General features: G+C 41.5%; 1 protein-coding gene across 2 annotated transcripts in view; it reads right to left on the bottom strand.

Annotated features, from left to right (window-relative positions):
* METTL15 (methyltransferase 15, mitochondrial 12S rRNA N4-cytidine) overlaps positions 1-19,979 on the bottom strand; it is a 77,068-nt gene extending 57,089 nt beyond the window's left edge. The window contains exons 1-2 of one of the 2 annotated variants that reach the window (XM_031505084.2): positions 19,883-19,979; positions 18,246-18,516 (exon numbers count right to left, since the gene is read on the bottom strand). In XM_031505084.2, the coding sequence (XP_031360944.2) occupies positions 18,246-18,500 (255 nt within the window). In that variant the 5' untranslated portion in view covers positions 18,501-18,516; positions 19,883-19,979. Of the gene's footprint in view, positions 1-18,245; positions 18,517-18,616; positions 19,608-19,882 lie in introns of those variants that run through there. The other variant, XM_077784396.1, reaches the window with a different exon arrangement.
* Positions 19,980-22,241: the final 2,262 nt, after the last annotated feature.

Here is a 22,241-nt window from a genome sequence, read left to right as displayed (position 1 = left end):
CTTCTGCTTTGAATCCATACAGCATCCTCATCCAGGAGGATGCACTCTGCCCAAACAAACAACACACAAGAGGTGCTGCTGAGCCATCTGAATTGTCTACAACCTTCTTCCCATGAGGGGAATCACTCAAGAATAGTCATGTCTACTCTCAATACCACAAGTATGTAATCATCCTAAAAATCACTTGTATGGAAAAGTTAAATGCCTTAATGCAAACCCTAGCACCATTATTTCTTTTCTGCCCATGGTGGATCATTCACTATCTTGCAGATGTTATTCAGCAGCAAATAATAAAATTACAACACACTAGAGTTACAGAGGAGGACAACAGCACAACCCACCAATAGCTCAGAAAATGTACCAAAATTCACAAAAAAAAAAAAAGGCAAAGTCAAGTACTACAGATAAAATAGAGGAGGGGCAGGCAGGTCACAAAAATCATCCAAATGCAGCTGGACAAATCTGAAGGCAAATTAAAACTGTAAATAAAAGTTCATTGAACAAAAACCAACCAAATCCTAACAGATCAGTTTAAGCTTTCCTAAAAGCAACATACAATACAATCATGTTTTCCGTCATGACCCACAATTCATACATGAAACTTATTTTCCGTAAAAATATACCTTATCCACACTTCCTGGCGGTAGAGTATTTTATATACATATTTTTATCCACATACATATCACAGAGGAATGGAATTCTGTCCACAAGAATCTGAAGTGTTTGCTTCACTGAGTCTACTTGGACAAACTCTTACATTACTGAGACTTAAGCTGACCCTGTTATTCAGCATTTTCTCTTACAAGCATTTCGGAAAAAGAAAATTACTGTGTAAGACTCTTGATTTCCATTTAAAAAAACCTACTTCAAGAACAGAAGGTTTTTTCCCAATCCCATTCTGCTCCCTAAAAAAAGCTGAAGTACAAATTTAACAACAGAAAATAGTTTGAAGGTTAATTTAAATATGATACCTGCACTACAGACATTTTCTCCAGAAACCATTACATAACATTTTATTCAAAAATTGGCATAAAGACCAGAGGACTGGTTTCCTGGTGCTACATTCCAGTTGTCCACATGTAAAATGAAACAAACCAGAGGATATCAGGTATGAAAATTGGATCAAGTGGCACTGCCAGCATTCTTTCCAGGATGGGAGGGAATCTTATCAGTGTCACATGCACATCTACACCACGAAGAATTGTTACTGGCAATTCTTCCAAAGAGGTCACATCCCACTACCAAAAATTCTCTATCCCTTATCACCCCAGACTCTGGAAATTATTTTTGACAGCATCAGTGATCACAAATTTTATTCTCAAGGATCAGCATAAAAACAGAAGAGAGAAAATTTCACCCTACTCTATCCAACAAACACTGTACTTCTGCAAAAAGAAGTAACATGACAGATTATGAACCTACAAAGATCCTCTACAAAATCCAAGTGATTTCATAGAGCTTCTGGTGAAGAAACCAGGGAAATGAACTAATTTTGAAACTTGTATAAGAGCAAAGACTGCAGAAGTCCACGCTACAGGTACACAGAAAAGATGCCTCACTTTGACAAGGAGACAGCACTCACACAGCATTGCAAAATTAAATATCATGTGTGGAACAGACCAGTAAGTGCCTTAACCACCAACAGATAAGCACAAACACATTCTCCAATTAACGTGGTCAAGAGGCAGTGCCTGAGGGAAGGGCAGGGGAGCAGCACTGCACACACATCCTAAACACCTGCATTGCCCTTGCTGTCACCAGGTCATGAACTGATATTCCACAGCACAGCAATCCTGACTCCTCTCCCTGCTTGGACAAGGAGCACTGTGGTGGGCACAGAGTGCAAGAATGGAAAGATACACAGGGTCAGGGGCCATGGCCACACGAACACACCAAGCAACACAGTGAGCTTGTTTCCAGCCTGCTCTGGGCAGATCTGTTGTCACCTCAACCCTTCATGCCCCACACCAAGTAAGGCTGTTGTGGTTTAGGAATGGTACTCCCATGTTCAGCACCCACACCGAGATTCCCCAAATCACAGCTCGCTCCCTCTTCCCCTCTCCTCTGCATCAGGATGGGACTGAGAACTGAGGACACACGAGGGAAAGAGGAACTGAGAACTGAAGGCCCAAGAGGGAAAGACCACAGGACTGGAAACAGCAACGATATAAGAAAACAAACATTAACGGCAACAATATTAACAACAATATTAATTTATACCTTTTATTAATAACAAAAGCCATAAGAAAAAAATTATTTACATGGACAAACATCCCTGATAACAAAGAATAGCAGACAGCTCCATCCAACACACTTTCTCAACCCAAACCTTCTTCCGAGGAGAGAGCGAGTCCCTTCTGCCTCCTCCCAACAGTGACTTGAGGTGCTATAGAATAACCTCCATGTTTCATGCTTCTTCCAGGCTACTGCAGAAATTCACCCTGCTCTGGCCACAACCAGGGCAATATTTTAAATTTAGCTTGATATATGGTAACTAGCTCTACAGGTAACTGTTAGCTCTTGCTGCTAAAAAGACAGCATGGGTACACACTACTTATAGGTAATAATCAGATCATTATACAACATTTAATATCTGCTTAAAAATAATGTTGTCTTTGTTTGTGGTAACTTGGCCCTTACATTCCACTCTTTTGCTTTCAGCATGTATGTATTTTAATATACTACTAAAATAGAAAACCAGCAACCTGACTTGCTGAGCAAAAATAACAACATTCCTAAACTGTATAGGAAGATACTTTACAGAACTACAAAAACCACAAGACTAAGAATATGCTTCCAAGTGTATTTACTGTACCATTTGCTAAATTATTTTAACTATTACAGTCTTTAAAACTATTCTAAAGTTTGTACCTTAATTGTTTCATGTAGGTGTTAAAATTTATCTTCCGGATTTTCCAAAAGCCAGCTCCATCAGGTTCTGAGCATTTATTTGTGCCCACTCACAGACAGGTCAACAAGACAATTTTTTGTAAACTTTGCTGAAATGAAGTATTGAGTCTCTAATTATTCTCTCTACCAGCAGATAAAAGACTTCCAAGACTGGTGCTACTGATGCCATTTAGTGATTTTAATTTTTTCCTTTCCTGCCTAGAAAAGCAAACTAATCCACTAGAAATTTTGTGCAACATTTGTAAAAGCAATCCATCTATCAAAGCAAGGCAAATCCATGGGTTGTGACATGCAATATGTCCATGTACACAGACGACAACCCCATTCATTTGCTTGTGTTATGAAGAAAGCCTTGTCCCACACAATTCAAAAAGCATGATTTATTAATTACTGTATGTAAACAGTCCTGAAAAGTTCCTCTACCTAAAGCAAATGACAATCCACTACTGGTGAGATTTTCCAGACTTTTGTACCGAGATACAAAAATCTCATTAACAGATAAGCAATCTTGTTTATCTTCAGTACTCCAACTTAGACTGATTCTGCCAAGACATAACCTAATCCAAAGGATTTTGAAGTGCTAAAACCCAAAAAATCTATGTTAATGGTGTGTGAGAAATGGGATGAGAACAAATAGAGAACTATCACCATTTTTAACTCTATAGCCAGGATTACATGAGTAATATTTTACACAGTAATCAACTTTATCACCAAAACTACTGCTGTAGCTTGAACTGCTGAACAAACCACAACACAACAGTTCCCAAATTACTAAGTTTAAAATCCAAGCTACAACTTTCCATCACAGACATCTTTTCTTAAATCTCAAGCACAGAGCAAGGAAAAAAAGCCTTCTATTTCAGCTAAACTTTTCTGATTTTACCTAGAAACAGAATACTTCCAAGTAGAGCTTTATTCTCCTCAGTGACTGTAAGGCAAGTGAATACTTTGCTTTAAACCTTTACTGCTTTCTTTCAAAATGAAAAAGATGCTTTGAAATATGCTGCATTTTATGCTTCAAGAACTAAGTCTATTGCTAGTCTCTAGGACAAATTATTTTAATGGCCATATTCAAAACATTTAGGCATCTTCACAACTGATGAACTAGAACAAATACCTACATGACAGAGCTAGTTTTTAAAATTTAGATAACATGCAAAACCAAAAAGAAACACTTTTAATAGAGAATAAAAGCAAATTGGGGAAACATAAAAAGCTGTTAGAAAAAGAGCAAAACCAGATAAAACCAAGCTAAAGACAACAAAGGAAAAATGCATGAAGGAGGAAGTCCTTTAGAAAGGAAGGAGGCTGGAAAAGAACTGCACCAGTAAGCCTCACACTCCTAAGAGAAAGTTGGTATGAGGGAAATCTACAGTCCAGAAAAACAATAAAATCATATTCAAAGAACAAATTTCAGAGCCAGCTGATCATTTCAGGAGAGAACAGAACACCTTCCATCACTGCTGCTTTATATGAAACCAGGCTTAGATGAGGACAAGAAAATAGGAAATGTGGAATAGAATTCCCTTAGGACACATCTCTCTGGTCCAATAAAACATCCAAAGGCTCCAGCAGTTTTCTGTGGAGGACTATTAAAATTGTTTTTATACAGCTGCAGCAGATGGTATGATTCACTTATCTCAAAATAAAAGAGCTCAGGGAACTTTATGATATTATTAAGCATCAAGTTAGAACAAATAAAAAAGTGCCTTTCATGCAAATATTGAAACCATGAATAACACAGGGAGAAGTCTAGTATTTAACACACTTTTTAGGGAGATAGAACTTGATGAAACACTGTGCCAGTGACTGTCACAGCACATGTCACAGTCGAGAGGGCCATGATGCACGGAGTATCATCATACAATGGCAGAAAGCTTCAACCAGACAGAGTAACACCAGATGACTTAGAAAGGTTCAACCCATAAAAATAACACCATACCTTTTCAGAAGGCTTCAGGCATCTGCCCATACAGAATAACACCATGGCACTTGAGAAAGCTGCAGGCTCTGCTCCCCTTGTCCTTCAGCCCAGCCTTTCATCCCCTCCTGTTGATGCACTGCCCCTGTGTGCCTCTGGGCCCTGTGTGGTTGCCCAGCACACCTGGGCACTCCCTGGCTCCTTACCTGCAATTTTAGTCACCTGTCCTGCACAGCTGCACCCACTGGGGGTGAGGCTCCGTGTGCCTACAAATGGAATTGTACAAACACAACCCCAAACATTCCCCCCGCAAGAACGTCCTCACTTACTGTTGTCAGGTGAAGGTACTACAAGGTAGAAAATAATTCTCTATTCTCTCCTTTCCCTTTCTTTCAGGCTTCCATTAGCACCTGCAGCAATGGAATTTTCAAGTGCCAGGGACTGGACACCTGGTCAGGTACACTCCTGATGTGAACTAGTGCTGTGGCACTGATGCTCTTGTGACTCAGGAGTGTCCTCCGAGCTAAAGAGCTTCAGTGGGAAGAAAAACAGTTAAAAGAGAAAAAGAATATACCATCAAACAATCTTCTACCTCCTCCAGTGTCTAAAAAGGCATTTGTTCACCATCCCAGATTCAGTATTCATCACATATGGAAGTAGTACAGACCTTTCTTATAGTTCAAAATTAATGTCTCAGTAGTTTTCAGAAATAAGAAACTGAGCTGCAACCATCCATTCATGTTCTCACTCCTCTGTTCTCAGTGGGAACAAGCAGGAGTCCTGCACAAAGCTTTGTTTTCTCTATTAATGCAAATTATAAAAAAACCCCTAAAAAATCAAACCTTGCTTTTCTCCCAGTGTTTATAGGTTGTGTTATTTTCCGTAATGAAAGAGACAGCTTCAAGACATGTCCTGTTGCCCCATGTCCTCCATACAGCCCTTTGCCTCAAGCTGCACGATGGTAAAAAAAACTCAAAAGGAACTGAAGAACAGGAGAAATAAAGGCTGCAATGCTATTGGAAAACACTAATTACCTGGGGATGGTGGGCACACACGTGGACCAAAAAAAGCCATTTATTATTATATAATTTATTATAAACCAGGGCACAAAACAAGATGAACATCAGGCACTAAAACTACCAAAACTGAGAACATAATCTGCAAGACAACACAAAAACATAAATTTATTTTTAAGTTTGATTTTGAAAAGGTTTTGAATGATGCTTTAAAGAGTTTAGGAATAGTGAAAAAACATGAATCAGCACTAATAGGACAGCTCTTAATAACGAAAACTTTAAAAAGTCCTCAAAGGACTCTAAACATCTGTAAATGCACAGGCATGGTAAAAAGCATAATTACTGAGTATGTGATCCAACAGAGTGAAAAAATTCAAACTGAGTACTATAAAAATCAGAGAGGCTAGTAAAAGATAATGGCAACCGCAGGTGTATTCAACAGAAACGACATCTTAAACCACACAAATTTCAACAGAAAAAAAACAATTAATCTATGTTGCTAGAAACAAAATACTTCAGCGGGATGTCAGTCAGTAACACAGAGCTGACAACTGCACTTTAATTACATTTGAGACTGTTACCAATTAGTTAGTCTACAGCACTACAGGCTTCATGCTATGACTCAGTGCACTGACTCATTCAGGAAAACTTTTCCTACCCAGGCACCCACAAGGATGCAAGATCAAAAGGAAAGCAGTTACATTGACCTTCTTAGCAAAAGTCTTGTTTCAAATTTAGATGACCAAAAGTGGATACTGACACAACTGCTCAAGAAGGCTTTTTGAAGGGGAGACTTTGAGGAGCACTGTTTAAACTCCATTGCAGATAAACACCTCAAAAAATCAAAAGTACAAATAATGCTTTGTACAGTTTGAAGCTCAAGAAGTACATTTTAATTTTTTTTTTACAAGCTGCTCAAATAGCATTATTTATATTAATAAAAATATCTACCAACAAAAAAAACCCCTCCTGTTTCCTATCACTGAAGAGTCCTGGCTGATTTGAACAACTGAAGGCTGAAATTTTTTCTGTGTCAGAAGTAATGTCACCAGCTGATGGAAAGGAGTGGGGAAAAGTGACAAAATGTCTTCAGCCATATCTTTGTTTCGGGAAAAAAATACCTTTGGTAGATTTTTGAATTAAAACAAATCTACCATTGCACTAAGCAATGGGATTTTCAAGTTTGGCAGTGAAAACAACAGGAAGATAATCCTGGGTGAAAGATTCTTCTAGTGCCATTCTCCAAAAACATGTTAAGATTTCCAAGTAAGACTTCTGTGCCAGTTCTTCTTGAATGCTCAGGCTATGATGCCAAAGTTGCAAGTGCAGGATCCTGGAAAAGGAAAGCTGTGTTAATTGTTCTCATGTTCTCACCTTCTGCTCTGACAGAACTTAAGAGTTTTATTGTAGGCCTGGAGGAAATGAGAGGAACAGGTAAGGTTCTTGAGGGTTAAAATGAGCATGAATGTTGCAGTTAATTTATTTTTAAATTAAAGCACGTTTTCTCCAGAACCGTACCAGAATCTACAAATCTCAGTATTTAACATGAGTTTTTAGCAGCTGAAAAAGCCAATCCATTAGACTACCAAGCTGCACAAGATGTTAAGTGGTAGGTGTAAGGAGTAATTGGGCATTATTTTCTCATGTGTTTTCCCTCTTGTAGTTAATTTCTCTCAGCACAGGTGTTTACTGTGTACTTCCACAAGCCAATTAAACGTAGCAACATGGCCCAGAAAAGTGAAACAGAAGGAAAAGCTGCATTTTTTTTCTGAGGTGTTAGTGTGTTTAGCTGAGGTGCAGAAGTCAGGGACAGGAGCTTAGGGAGGTGGTGACATGGCAGGAGCAGGGACGCTGGACCTGTCCCCGTCAGTGGCATCACAACACTCCACTGCCTTCGTGCTCAGCTTGGCTCCTCCAGCAAACCCTCAGGAACAAATCCATCACCTCCATCCCAGTTTTCTTTCCCAAAGTGAAATAACACTGCAAATGGCAGTATCCAAGCCAGTAATTGAGGAGTGCACTCAGCTGGCAGAGGGACACTGGAACTTTGGCCACACAGCCCCTGTGACTCTCAAGAGGTCACCACACCAAGCAGGCAGGTCACCCTGTTCCTCCTTTTTCTGTCTGTAACACTCAGACTCTGGATCTGCTTCCCAGACACCCTGTGACCTCCACAGCTGCATGTGGATGCCTCTCCAGTGTGCTGCAAAGCTCTACACCAAAATGCTAACCCCTTGGAAAAACCTGGACAAGAGGCACTTCTACTCAGGCATCCACAGGAGAATTTCAGCATTGCTGCTTCTAATTCTGCCATGTAGAAGCAATACTACTGTGCTACTTTATAACAGAGCTGTAAACATAAATCCTGTGTAATGAATTTGAATTAATGAGTCTATAAAGATAATCTGTCTATGATTCAAAGGTTGTAGGGATTATAATTCAAGAGACAAAAGTCTAAATTTAAAGCAGAGTTTGAACAGTAAACAGCATATGAGACATGTCCATGAACAAAACATCAGGTTTATTTCCCCAGCACTATGTGGCTCTATCTACCTGAACAGGCCAGTGGAAGGAGATTCTCAAAGGACAGAATCAACATTTTGTCTGGGCCCCTGCACAAAGGCCAGCAGCTTTTACTCCAGATCATTTCCAAGGCCTTCTTTTTTTAGTATCATCCCTAGATAACAGTTTGCTTATAAAGTCAATGCCAGCAGAGGTCAGCATCCAATCCTGCTGAACAATTACCCATGTAAAAAATTCTTCATCAAAAAAGAGAAGTCCTTTCTCTTCAAACAAAATATACACTATGTATGCTCACTCCTGAACTCAAAACAGCAATATTGCTGGTTTTAAATAATGGCATCTATCAAACCTTAAACTATTTAATCATGTTTCTAGAACTATTCTAAATCTAGAACTACTTTTGCTAAGGCAAAAATACTGATTAGAAGATTTAGCAATTGGAGATCTCCTTTTCTCCCTCTTAGCATTTCAGCCTCCAGTGGGAGAAAAAGGAGTTTCCTTGAAACACTCTCCCCTTCTGCTCAAAGTCCTCTTTGTTGAATGACCATGACCCATATAAGCAGAAATACCTGCAGGTTCTCAAAGCCATTTAACAAGGTCTTCAGACTAAATTTTGAAAGTCAAGGTCTGCCTACCCCTTATCAAGTCCAAATCACGCATCTACAAATTTCCATTGCATTTCTCCATTGTAAGCATTGTTTCTTTGGTTGACTCAAGATGTGACTTAAAATGGCTAAGTATCCTCTGTCCTCCCAATTTATCTCAAAATTATTTACTGCACCACTACATCCCACCTAATGCAAGCAACCATGTAGAGAAAGGTTTATATTTTAATTTTTGCATAACAACCCAAGAATTTGTCCTCAATTCCCATTCAAAAGACAAGAATTAAAACAGCTTACTTGTTTTATATGCCTGACAACAGGAGGGATTTTTAAAATTACATGAAATAAACCAGATTGTGAAAAACCACTGGCATCATGAGACGCGATATATAAGTTGTGAGATAGCAACAAAGACTTGTTCGTAGAGAAATGTAGTTTTAGAGAAATGCTGGAAGAGCTCTACTGTTTTTCTAAGAAACTACACACACTCAAAGTCTCAGAAGAAAACATTATTTAAATATACCTTGCTGCTATTCACACGCAAATAGAAACTATCCTAGAACTAAGAAAATAAGAGGTCAAAGAGACTAAGTTGTTCTTGCATTTTTATACTATTTTATTCATATTTAGTAAGAAGCAATATTTAGGCTTCAGCATGCTAATAACCTTTGCTTTCCCTTATGAGAATTCAAAATATTTTGCAAGTAAGTTCTGTCAAGTAAATCAGACATAGCTGTTTTTAAACTAGAACACTTTGATTTTAATCACCTGCTCAAAATCAGATGGGAAAATAATAGTACAAATACAGTGAATCACACACAGTCCACAGACACCTTGCTATGTTTTACTTGCATCCTGAAAAGTTGCAATTTTTTCATTTGCATTCTGTTGCTTCTGTCAGGACTCTAAAAATGAAAAGTGACTTACTATACAACTCAATGTTCTGATGTCATCTCAACATCAATCAGTAACAAAACACTGCCATGTTGCTACCTAAAATTCCTTATCAATACAAAGGAATAAAAAAGAAACTTCTGGAAAAACAAAACATCTGCGGCAAGAAGTGGTTAAGGTTACCCTGTGGAGCAAAGCCTCATTGCAGATTTCCCTGCAGTAAACTGGAAAATACTTTAAACCTGTGCAAGGTAAACAAGCTTTATACAAATCTGTAGACCCAGTACCAATAAGATGCTACTGATGACACCACTATGAAAATTGTGTTTTACCTATACAGGCGTAATTCCCATCCAAAGCTTGTTCAAGTATACAAGAGCTGAACTTGTCAGTGAAAATATTATAAAGGGATTAAAAGGTATTATGTACAATAACACGGCCTGCCAGAAAATAAGATTTACCAAAAAAGTCAAATTTACAGTTCTGTATTTTTGCTAATGGCAATATATTACACCATAAAACCTGTTTTTTTCTGGCACCTAGGAAAAGGAAACGATCAAATTAAGTATATAGCAAAGAAGAATTTTGGTTGCAAGCAAAAGATATCTCCTATCAGTTCTATACAGTACATGACTTTCACCTATGTAAAAAGTTATCACTTGTAATTTCAAAAAGTAAGGACTGATATGTAAAACATAACTGAACTAATTTTTCTCCACAAGTACTTTTTGACATACTATGAAATGATAAAAAAGTTGTTTACACACAAAGTCTAACAGTCTACATCACCAAGAGAATAGAAATGAACAGTTGGCATTTTGTAGGAAAACAACCTTCTCAGATCACACATTAAGTACAATACAAAATGATTTTCCAGTATTGGCCTATTCAACAATTCAACGTAATGAAACCATTATTTCCCATTTTTCCCATTTATCCCACTGGTACACTAACAGAGGATGCTGCTGGATTATACCAGAGTACAGCTGAAATATCTGTAACATCACTAAGTTTGCCTATCCAAGAATTTCAGGAACTTGCACAATCAATCATCTCTTCATCATTCTGCATAGAGGAGAAAAAGATTGCTGTGAACACATTTTGCAGCACCCATCAGCCATAGCCACTTAGCACCTCAAAATAATTTCCAATGTATTTTCTTCACAAAGGTTCAATTTTCTGATTACAGCTAAATAGGAAACAACATACAAACAAAAATGAAGAGGTTTTTGTATGAAAACATATAAAAAGGCATTTTACCTCTGCTCTGCTTTGTTTTTCACTCCTTACTTATTTTCTAGAGCCCCTTCCCCCTTGCACAAGAGGTAAGAGATGCAAGCAAAAACCACTGCCCGCCTATGCCACCTGCTTTTAGAAGCACTGGCAGACCTTGCCTCACTGTGCATTATTTACTTCACTCATTTTCCTAAGAGTAATGTTGTCTGGAATTATATTTAATGACGTTGTGACTCAATCACACCATGATTAACATTTCCATAGGAAATTAAAATTTCAGTGTCTGAATGACTTCAGCTAATCATCAGATTTAACAAGAAAAAACTGACTTCCTCTGTTACCTCACAAGAAACTTCTTTCCTCAATTATAACCAAGGAGCTATTTAAGATGCAATGAAAATTTTACAAAGGCTCAAGTAAAAATCTAATTCTTTATTACTAATGGTTAGCCAATCCCAAAAATCTATGGATGTGTTTTTGATAAGCCTCAGCTGCCAGGTTCCTACAGCAATGTTGACATTAAATAATACCATTTTGATGCAGTCAGCCCAAAACAATATTCATTTATTTCAGGGACATTATTAAAACAGAAGAATTTGTCATTTATTAAAACACAGTTATTAGGAAAGTATTTTCCCAAGATGCTGAGCATCAGCAAACATCACTGGAATGAAGATAACATGCTCAGAAAGCCTGGGGAAAATAAAAAATACTAAAAAAAAAAAAAAATAAAAAAAATAAAAATCAGACCATATGTGTGCATGACACCTGTTTAACCTTCAGATATCTGCTTAAGCAACAAATTCAGTAGCTTAACCTCTTAATCATCTCTTTACCTAGATTAATTCTGTGCAAAACTACTGCCAACTGTATGAAACACAAAATAAGAAAACAAAACCTGCAGATATCTCCCATACTCCACCTGTGATCTTCAATTGTTAGTAATATTTTGTGTGATAAAAAAAAGTCTGCATTTCTGTTTGCAAACTCAAATTCAAATATTTAATAAGCTTAGCCAAAAGGCTGACTAAAGACACACAGTACTAGATGAGGAGGAAATGAGTAGCTACATATATTAATTATCACCCTTTCTGAGAACATAGGCTCACTCAAGTTAAAATTTAAAGGGCTTAGATTACTTTCTGGTGAATTTTATTAGTTTTCCCCAAGAGGTGCAAAGACTAATGCTATCACAACAGCCAAGGAGAACATACACAGCGTCATTCCAAGCTGAGTCACCCCAAAGCACTGAATCTTGCTTTATTATAACACAGCATCTTAGGCAGCCTCCTGAAGCGCTGCCGTTCGTTATGTGCTAGAGCAGTAACAGCAAACGAACCCAGCGTCACCATAAAACCAAACCTGCACATCTGCAGGGCTGCTGGCAGCCCCTGCTCCCTTGCTGATCTCTCTGGATGCAGCAGCTGCAGGCTTTCCTTCCTCTACTGCCACCGAGAAAGATGCAGAACCAAGCTGGTGAGAGGTCTTCTACTTGTGCCTGCTGGTAACATTTCAATATGCCTCCAGAGAGCCATGATGCAGCTTGGAAGATGAGGAGGTCAGGCAGATGGGCAGCAACTACAACCTGAACATTCTTTCCTGTGCAGCTGTAGCCATCAGCTTATTCTTCCTCTCATCCAAATATTCTAGTTCTTTTCTCTCTAAAGACCTAATTCTTGAAGGACAAAAAAAGTAAAATCTGAAGAGACTCCTTCACCACGCCTCATTCGTATCCTGCCATCATTCAGATCCAAACCCACGGATATTTTACACTTCCTGGTACCACAGGCTAATCACTCAGGAGTACCAGCTTCAAAACAGAAAACAGTTATGCAATGCTCTCAAATAAATGGCACATGCTTTCAGTCACCTGTCAATATGGAATTTAAGATCCCTGTACTTTTGGAGGGCCCACTACAGAAGTCAGTAAACAAGCAGACCATTGAAGAGTGTGACCTTCTCTGCCTCCTCAACTGGCAAGCTGTTCATGAATATCACCTCCTGTCCTGTTCTCTTCCCAGTCCCCTTCTGTCCTCTCTCATCTTGGGATGGTACTCACACAGATGCAGCTGCTGTAAAATACAGATAACATTTGCTGGCACTGCACTGTTAAATAACACTCCTTCTACCTTACTACATTTTATTTCACCTGCATGCCACAGCAGAGAGCAATTGGTTTTAAGTCACAGAATGTAAACAAATGTGGTCCGCTTTTCCAAATCTGCATGTATACACTACCATTGTAGAACCAGACAATGTTAGTATTTTAAGTACTTGAAGGACTATCTTATGCATGTCTTAGTCAAAAGTATTTTGAGAATGTTTTCCGTTTTCATGGACTAACTTCAAAACCTAACTTCACTAAAAACATCCCCCTTAAAGTATGATTTTAGCCAATTATTTTGAACAGTGCTATCTGATGAGAATCCATTTAACTAGTTTCCTAGTAGATACATCCAAAAATACTTTGAATATATACACATTCTATTGCATGAACATTTTATTACACACTTCCACACACAGCTGTGATATGAAGCCTGGCTAGCCTTTTCTGTAAATTTACAATATGAGCAGCCAGGACATCAGGCAAGGTAAGAGTGACAGAAAAAATACACAGGAACTACATGATCAACTGAAACAACTCTCAATATGCCCCAGTAACACAGGAAAAATTCCCTAGTAACATGGGAAAAAAGTGTGTTCTGGAATTCTCAGAGTATTTTCAGAATTACTATGTGTTAATTTATTGACTCTCGCAAGTTTCTGTTCCTTCCTTCCTTTTTTACAACAATCACTACAAAGCTCACTGTGCGGCTGACAGAGAAAAATTAGCCATAAAAATTGCATATAGAAAGACATTTTCATCATGCTTTTATAAAAAAAAATAGTTGTATCTACAATAAAGAACATTATGCAATTTGATTGCTTTGTCACCTTACTCATTTTACAAGTCCAGTGAAAAACAGGCTAAAACAATAAAAGCTTTTACTATGTTCATGTGTGTATAGTGCTTTTCCAAAATAAGTATTTTATCATTTACCTCATGATGCAACTAATATTCCCTTCCAAACTTGGTATTTTGGCTGCATTTTACCAAAAAACTTACACAACTTGAGAACCCAGAATTAATTTTTCCAGATCCCTTTTCAATCCCTCTTTACTTTGGGCACCCTGCAGAAAAGTTCAGTTTTGAGAACCTTTAGCACAAACAGGTCATTCCAGTTAGAATTGATTTGCAGATGGCTTTGGAGGTGCTGTGATGAGAACCCTGGTCACCAGCACCACCACGTAACTATTTATACACCACAACACTTGGAAAGCTCTGCCACAGAACAGAAGTCCCCTCTGCAGGGTGCTGTTCAGAGAAAGGTTATTTCTGCCTCCAAGCGTTTCTACTCGGTACAAGGCAGAAAGGGAATACTGATGTATGGACAAGAACACACAGAAACTAAGATAACAATTCCAGAACTGACACTGCTTTCTCACAGCAGCAGTCTCCCTCAGCTTCCTCCAAGTGTGTTCTACTACCTGACTAACTAGCTCTGTAGAAAAGGAAGGAAACAACCATGCTGCACATCAACATTTAAGAGTAGCAGTAGAACCTCCAGGAGGTGAGAAGCTGTCTTCAAAACTGAACCCCAGAGCTCAAGCAGCACTTCACTCACAATAAAACAATGTCTGGCTGTCAGCAATGTCTTACACTTCCTTCCTGTTATTTTAGAAGTCCGTGCTCACACTTCTGAAAAAGAATTGTGTGATGTTTGGATGTGTGAAAATAGTAATTATCCTGAAAACAAAGCAGTATGTACCTGAAAGAGTGAAAGGAGAGCTCATGGCAAAGCTGCATGCTCTCAGGAAATACTTGTCTCTTTCTAGAAAGCACCACATGATTTCCAAGGGAAAGAAATAACACATGAAATATAACACATGATTTTCAAGACAAAGACAATACCTCCTTCAATGAATGCTAAGTAGCAAAAACAATCTGAATAACATCATGGAGAATCAAAAGGGAAATATCCACAGTGAGTCCTGGCTAACTCTCAAGATGATGTCAGATGAGAACTCTTTGGGGAAGATTAACTGTCTTCTTTTCTTTTTATATACAAATTAACATAATGAGGTAAAAAATCATCTACTATTAACGGCTTCTGATAAACCCCTTAAACACTGGAGAAAATGGGAAGGTCTCATTCATTATTTCTCACCTCAAGTTTGACCACCTACCATTTAATTTACAGATACTAAAAAAAACCCCACTTTCTAGAACTATGATAAACCAAATAATACTAGCAGACCTTATAGTATCTCTATTATCTCCCTTATAGTCTCTTCTAGATCATACTCAACCATAGATAAAATCAATCACATAGAACCATGGATGTCATCAGATTACAGGCTTTCCCATATCATCTGAGTAGGGCATAATATTTGATTCTCTTCTTATTGGAGTTTAAATATTATATATAGAAGTATTTGTTGGTGCTGGAGCACTACCATTTCCTAGAGCTTCACAACCCAAAAACCTTGAAGATTTTCATAAGAACAGTTAAAATTTCAGAGTTTTATCTTCTGGCATTCACAGAACTCACTGCTATTGAAATTCTTATAATGTTATAGCCACAGTATGTGGAAGAGATCCACATCTCTACTTAAAAAGAAATGTGAGCATTGCAAAGGAAAAAAAAAAAATAGGAAAAAGTAGGCTGGAAACTGGGAAAACATGCTTCTGGATGTCCAAACATTGATTCCAAACAGGTTTGGTTCTTTAAGAGAACAGAGAATTGTTAAGACAACTGCAAAAACATTGGTGAGGTATTTGCAAACAACACTCATGGACTGAGAAGATTAAAATGTAATCAATACAGTAAACTTAAAGAGGAAATTACTTATGTGTGGACTTACTGCAACAGACTTTTCATTGAGCAGGGAGGTAGATTGGTGAAATCTAATTTGTAGTCTTTACTTCAAAGACAGGACTACTACAGGGACTTTGCGAAACAAGGCAATAAAAGAAAATTCAAAGATAAATGGAAGTATTATTGCTCCAACTCCTGACAAACAGATTCCCCAAAGGAGACAGTCAACAAGAATATTCAGTGGGAGGGCACTAACATCTTCATCTCCGTGGTGACTCACTCTTAAGTAACATTTCCTTTCATAAGAACCTCTCTAAGTAAAATGAAAATCCCATTCAGTGACCATAACTATAGGGAGAACATCATCTTCCTAATTAGATTTTTTTATATTGGTAGCTCCTTGTCTTAAGACACAAGAAGAAATAGATGCCCAAATCAGCTATTTTATAACAAAGAATATAACTCCATTAAAGCTGAGCAATGGAAATCTTTATGTGCAAGGAGAGAATAGAACAGAAAAACTAAATTCAAGATCAGACCCTTGCCTTTCCTGCCCACAAAACAAAGTGTTCACAGACTTCCTGCCAAGACTATAATCTTAAAAATGTAAATTTATGTAACACTGCCAGTTGACATCCATGTCAGTACAAACTTATTACCACCACTTGTGTGAGTTAGTGACAAACTGTCTCAACCTGTGTTGAGGCTTCCACTCACACCAGGAAAACTCAGCTGACACATTGCATCCTTTTACACACTAGTTATTTTTTCAGGACTTCAGAAAGTGCTGTGAATACATACAGAAAAACAGAAGTGCTGAACAGTTTCCAGTTTCAGTCATGCTGAACAGGTTGGCAGCATTATTAATGCTTCAATTTGAGGTAAACACATTTGGGCTCTCTTATAGCAGTGACCAGTGGTTCACTATGAGCTTAGGAATCTGAAAAAATCCCATCCCAATAACAAGCTATTTTACAAATATTTAAATAAGAAAAAATATTTAAATTAGAAAAAGTTTCAGGGGCAGTAATACTTACTCTCCACAGTTCATAACTTTAACATAATAGTTTCTTTTACAAGTCCTGTTGCCAAGGAAGACTTTCTACATCAACAAACACAGTCTAATGGACACTGACTTCATAAGGCTCTTCTTATCCAAGTAAAAACTTATACAATTGGAAAAAATATTTCACATAGTGTATCACAGTTTATACGCTCACTTAATGTGTGAAAATGTCATCATAGTTTTGACATCAGAATAAAATCTGAACTCAAAGTTCCTTATGTATTTCTCCAATTTAGATATCTTCAACAGTAGAACACATGCCAGAGCAATTTGCATGCTAATGTGCATCAACACTATTTCCATTTTCACTGCTTCTTCAACGACTTAAAATGGTATACAAAGCAACACAACAAGATTTGACTGTAAATTTCTGACCACTGAATACACATCAAACTTGCTATATCACTTTGCCACTGTTGGGTCATACTGTTTTCAAATAAAAGTAAAAACATACAGACTTTGACCTTTCTGCTTCTTTACCTGCTGTTTCATCCATTGTAGTAAAACAACACACTGATAAGCCTAAAATCCTAAGATTCTATGAAGCTAACATGAGCACTAAAAATCACAGATGAAAGTATCTGAAATATGTAAGTTCTTAAATAACGGTCATTATTCAAAAAATAATGAATGAATACCTTTCAAATGAATACTGAGACCACACAGACAAAAACTATTTCCCCGTGTATCATTTTTCTCGAGGACACCTGTAACCATTTACTACCCCAGACACCAAAAGCAAACCACTTACAGTACTATACCCAAACAAGAAGGCTTGAACCAGTTCTCCATGCTAATGGGACTAAGCAATGTTTAAAACCTACATACTTACTACTCTTACACAAGAGAAAAAGGGCTCTTCACAAACTGATGAGATAACCACACATGAGAACTGCCCTCTCAGTCATTAACATAACCTTAAGAATACACAAGTGCAACTCAGAAAGACAAGCACAAAAACAACACAGTAGCCAAATATGACAGTTTTAATAAATACCACATACCTGAGGATTCAGGCACACACACACCAGAATTTTATGAGTTTGAATACAGAGTTTTAAATTAAATTTCAAAACAATCGAGGACCTTTGAAAGGTAAAACTGATTGCTTAAGAGAATCCATTTATTCCTCTAAACTAAAGTCATCCCTACTCTCCAGAAATTTTTCTGCTGGACTGCTAATGGATGACAATTGTAATTAATCATTTAACTCACCTGGCCTGGCTGAGGAGATAAACAATTAACAACCTCCTCCAGCATCACTGGTACGTGCAATCTTCCACATTTACTGTTTTCTGCATTTTGAGGCAGCTCTTCAGCTTCACATTTTTGGACAGTTTGTTCCTCTGACTCAGAAAGCTTTTCTGATGAATGGATCCTCCTGGCCAAACCAGTCACATTTACTGAATTCAGTTTCAAGTTACGCAGAAACAAACATCTGCAAACTTGGTATAGATTTTGAGGTAACATTTTGGAGTTGATCAACCTAGAAGAGCAGTAGATGTTGGGAATTACTTTCAAACAAGTACTTGAAATAGTGGATTTATTTAAATAACATAGGGGAAATGCTATAGGCAAAGCTATACCATTCTGAGTTGGGCAGCTTTACAGATCTGTCATGTCAGTAAAATGTTTTCAGAACTTTAAAGATTACCTACAAATCAATCATGTTCAAGCAGTTAGCAGACTCATTTCACTATCAGCTTCTAATATCTGCTTTTGTTGAATTTACCTTGCCAGAGACTACCAAAATTTTGCCTGCAGAAAGATATATGCTAACAAAGTTACTCTCCTGATCATTTAGGCTTCAACTGGGCCATAATTCCCTCAGCTTAAATTTGCAAGTGCACCTCACTCTAGCTTTGGGCAGACACGCAGGTGTGTGTTTCACCACAAGCCATAGTGTGCCTACAGAAAACACATCTATGACCATGGTGTGCTCTGCTGGTTTTGCCCGGGCTGGAGTTAATTTTCTCCCCAGCAGCTGAGCTGGGGCTGGTTTGGATTTCTGCTGGCACAGCAGAGAGGAGACACAGCTGGGCAGGAGACCCAGATGCACCCAAGGGATATTCCAGACCAAAGGACACGGTAATCCGGACAGAAACGCGGGAAGAGGACGACTGGGGTGGTGGCATTGGTGTTCCCAAGTGACCACTGTTATCTGCGATGGGCCCCGCTCTCCTGGAGATGGCTGGACCAGGGGAAGGCATTCCTTGTTTTGCTCTGCTTGCCTGCACAGCCTTTGACTCCCCCGTGAAACTCTCTCCACTCAGCCGCTGTTTCTGCCTTCCCACCCTTCCCCTTCTGTCCCGGCCCCTCTGTGAGGGCGAGGAGCGGCTGAACGGGACCAGGGCCACCATCCCCTGCCCGGCCCGGGGGTGACGCGAGGGACTCCGCTCACAGCCACGGCCTCCTGCCCACGGGAGATCTCCTCAGCGGCGAGCACGCCGGCCGGATTTCATTTCATTTCTCTAACAGTGCTCGCCAGAAGGGAACCGGGCCCCACTGCAGGCTGCCGCCCCGGGATCGGCCCTGCGCTAAAGCAGCGAGGACAAAATCCCCGCCCGAAGCACTTTCGGTCAGAGCCGACCGGAGCAGCGGCAGCGGCCGCGGCCCGCGCCGGGCCCGAGCGGGGGGAGCGGCCGGGGGCTGTCCCCGACCAAGCCGGGCCGGGCCGGACCGATACGCGGAGCAGAGGCCGCCCCGGGAGCGCCGCCCTTCCCTCACGCGGGCCGCCCTTCCCTCACTCGGGCCGCCCTTCCCTCACGCCGGCCGCCCTTCCCTCCGCGCCCTCTCTTCCCTCCCCGCGCGCCCCGCCGCCGCCCCCCGCGCGCCCGGCCTCACGCACTTACCGCCGGCGCTCCGGTGACGTCACAGGCCACAGCCAATGGGAAGGCGAGGAGCGCGGCCTGGCCGGGTTTGAATCCCGCGGCCGGCGGATGGCGGTTGGTGCTGGTGCGGCCGCGGGGAGAGCGGAGCGAGCCCGGAACGGCCCGGGGAGAGCGGAGCGAAAGAGAGAGAGAGAGCGGGCACGGCCCGGGGAGAGCAGAGCGAGACAGCGAGAGAGAGAGCGGGCACGGCCCGGGGAGAGCAGAGCGAGAGAGCGAGAGAGCGAGCACGGCCCGGGGAGAGCAGAGCGAGAGAGCGGGCACGGCCCGGGGAGAGCAGAGAGAGAGAGCGAGAGAGCGGGCACGGCCCGGGGAGAGCAGAGCGAGAGAGCGAGAGAGAGAGCGGGCACGGCCCGGGGAGAGCAGAGAGAGAGAGCGGGCACGGCCCGGGGAGAGCAGAGCGAGAGAGCGGGCACGGCCCGGTGAGAGACGGAGCGAGAGAGCGAGAGAGCGGGCACGGCTCGGTGAGAGACGGAGCGAGAGAGCGGGCACGGCCCGGGGAGAGCAGAGCGAGAGAGCGAGAGAGAGAGCGGGCACGGCCCGGGGAGAGCAGAGAGAGAGAGCGGGCACGGCCCGGTGAGAGACGGAGCGAGAGAGCGGGCACGGCCCGGTGAGAGACGGAGCGAGAGAGCGGGCACGGCCCGGTGAGAGACGGAGCGAGAGAGCGAGAGAGCGGGCACGGCTCGGGGAGAGCAGATCGAGGGAGCGGGCACGGCTCGGGGAGAGCAGATCGAGGGAGCGGGCACGGCTCGGGGAGAGCAGATCGAGGGAGCGGGCACGGCTCGGGGAGAGCAGATCGAGGGAGCGGGCACGGCCCGGCGAGGGAGCGGGCACGGCCCGGGCACGGCCGGCCGAGCCCCGGGCACGGGGAGCGGAGCCCCGGCCGCAGGCGGAGCCCGGCAGCGGCTCTGCGGCCGGCCCTGGAGCGCTCCGGCCGCAGGGCCCGGCCCGGCGCCGTGCCCCGGGGAGGAGCGGCCCGCGGGGCCAGGCGCTGCCGCGGAGCCGGGCGGGCCGGCAGCGGCTCGGCCGGGAGAGGAGCCGGCCCTGGGCCGGCAGCGGGAGCTGCGCCGTGTCCGCCGCTGGGGTGAGCGCAGCCGCTGGGAACCGCAGAAATGGGATATGCGAGGAAATCCCGCTCGTGTCGGTCACTGCGGCCCGTGCCGGGCACCTTCACCTAAATCCCGCTTCAGCTCTTCAACGCTCCCTGCGACGTGGCTGTGTCTGTCCAGGGAGGGCAACACGGGAAAGGCTGCTGGCTTTAGCCCACAGAAACGTGGTGTCCGGTCTGAAAGCTGGGTCTGCTATAGAGGGAAGCCTGTAGGGCACTGAGCATTTGAATTGTGAAATGAACTTCAGAGTTCCCTGGGGCAGTGCTGGTTGGCTTTCTGAGAGCTGTGCTGAGTTCAGTCATCCTTTGGGGCGCTTACAGAGCTTCCCAAAGCCTCGCTGCCCTGGGGCAGTCCCATGACAAGGGATGGGCCCAGCACAGGGCCCTGACCGAATGTGTGAATGGCTGGAAAGAGTGAAGGCTCATATTGAAATAAATGTTCTCTGTGTCAATTGCAGAAAGGATTCAGCTGCTGGATCTGACCGAGTGCTGGCCGTGAGGCTGGGGAGCAGGAGGGATGACTCCAGCCAGGGAAGATGTCTGCAGCCATGTCAAAGTGGTGGTCCGTGTCCAGCCAGAGAGCCAGAAAGAAAAGCAGGGCAGATTCAGCAGGGTGGTGCGTGTCATTGACCAGCACGTGCTGGTCTTTGACCCAAAGGAGGAGGAGAGTGACCCACAGGCGCGCCTTTAACATGATTACACCTTGCACATTGACACCTGAAAGGACCATCCAATTCCTTTCTCCTAAACATCTCCAAAAAGGCAAGTCATGTAGGAGACAATCTACATGACATGTAGTTTATTTTAAGGCTGTGCTGGAAAAATAAAGCATTTTTTTTATACTAGGCAACAGCAGATTTTATAGCCATAGTGGTAGGGGAAACAGTACTGTCAAAGCAGAAATAACAAATGGACCATTTGATATTTCTTTGCTTTACTATGAATTCTTTACATTTCTGCAGCCTGATTGTCACAGCCTGGCTTCACATGTCTTCAAACGGACAGGAACCACATGAAATGTGAACTTGGTGTCTTCTACATGCTTTCAAAGCCTTTCTTATCTATCTCCTTTATATATGTATCTCACCCATCCATCTCCTTTTTTTCAGAGGAAAAAAATCATTTTTTCTATTCAGATTATAGAAGCCAACACTCTAAATTCAGAAATATAAGAGAAGCCATAACACAGAACTAAATAAATGCAGACAGATATCA

Source organism: Lonchura striata, chromosome 6 (assembly GCF_046129695.1).
Source record: "Lonchura striata isolate bLonStr1 chromosome 6, bLonStr1.mat, whole genome shotgun sequence".
Lineage (NCBI taxonomy): Eukaryota > Metazoa > Chordata > Aves > Passeriformes > Estrildidae > Lonchura > Lonchura striata.
This window is presented reverse-complemented; position numbering and strand designations above follow the sequence as displayed.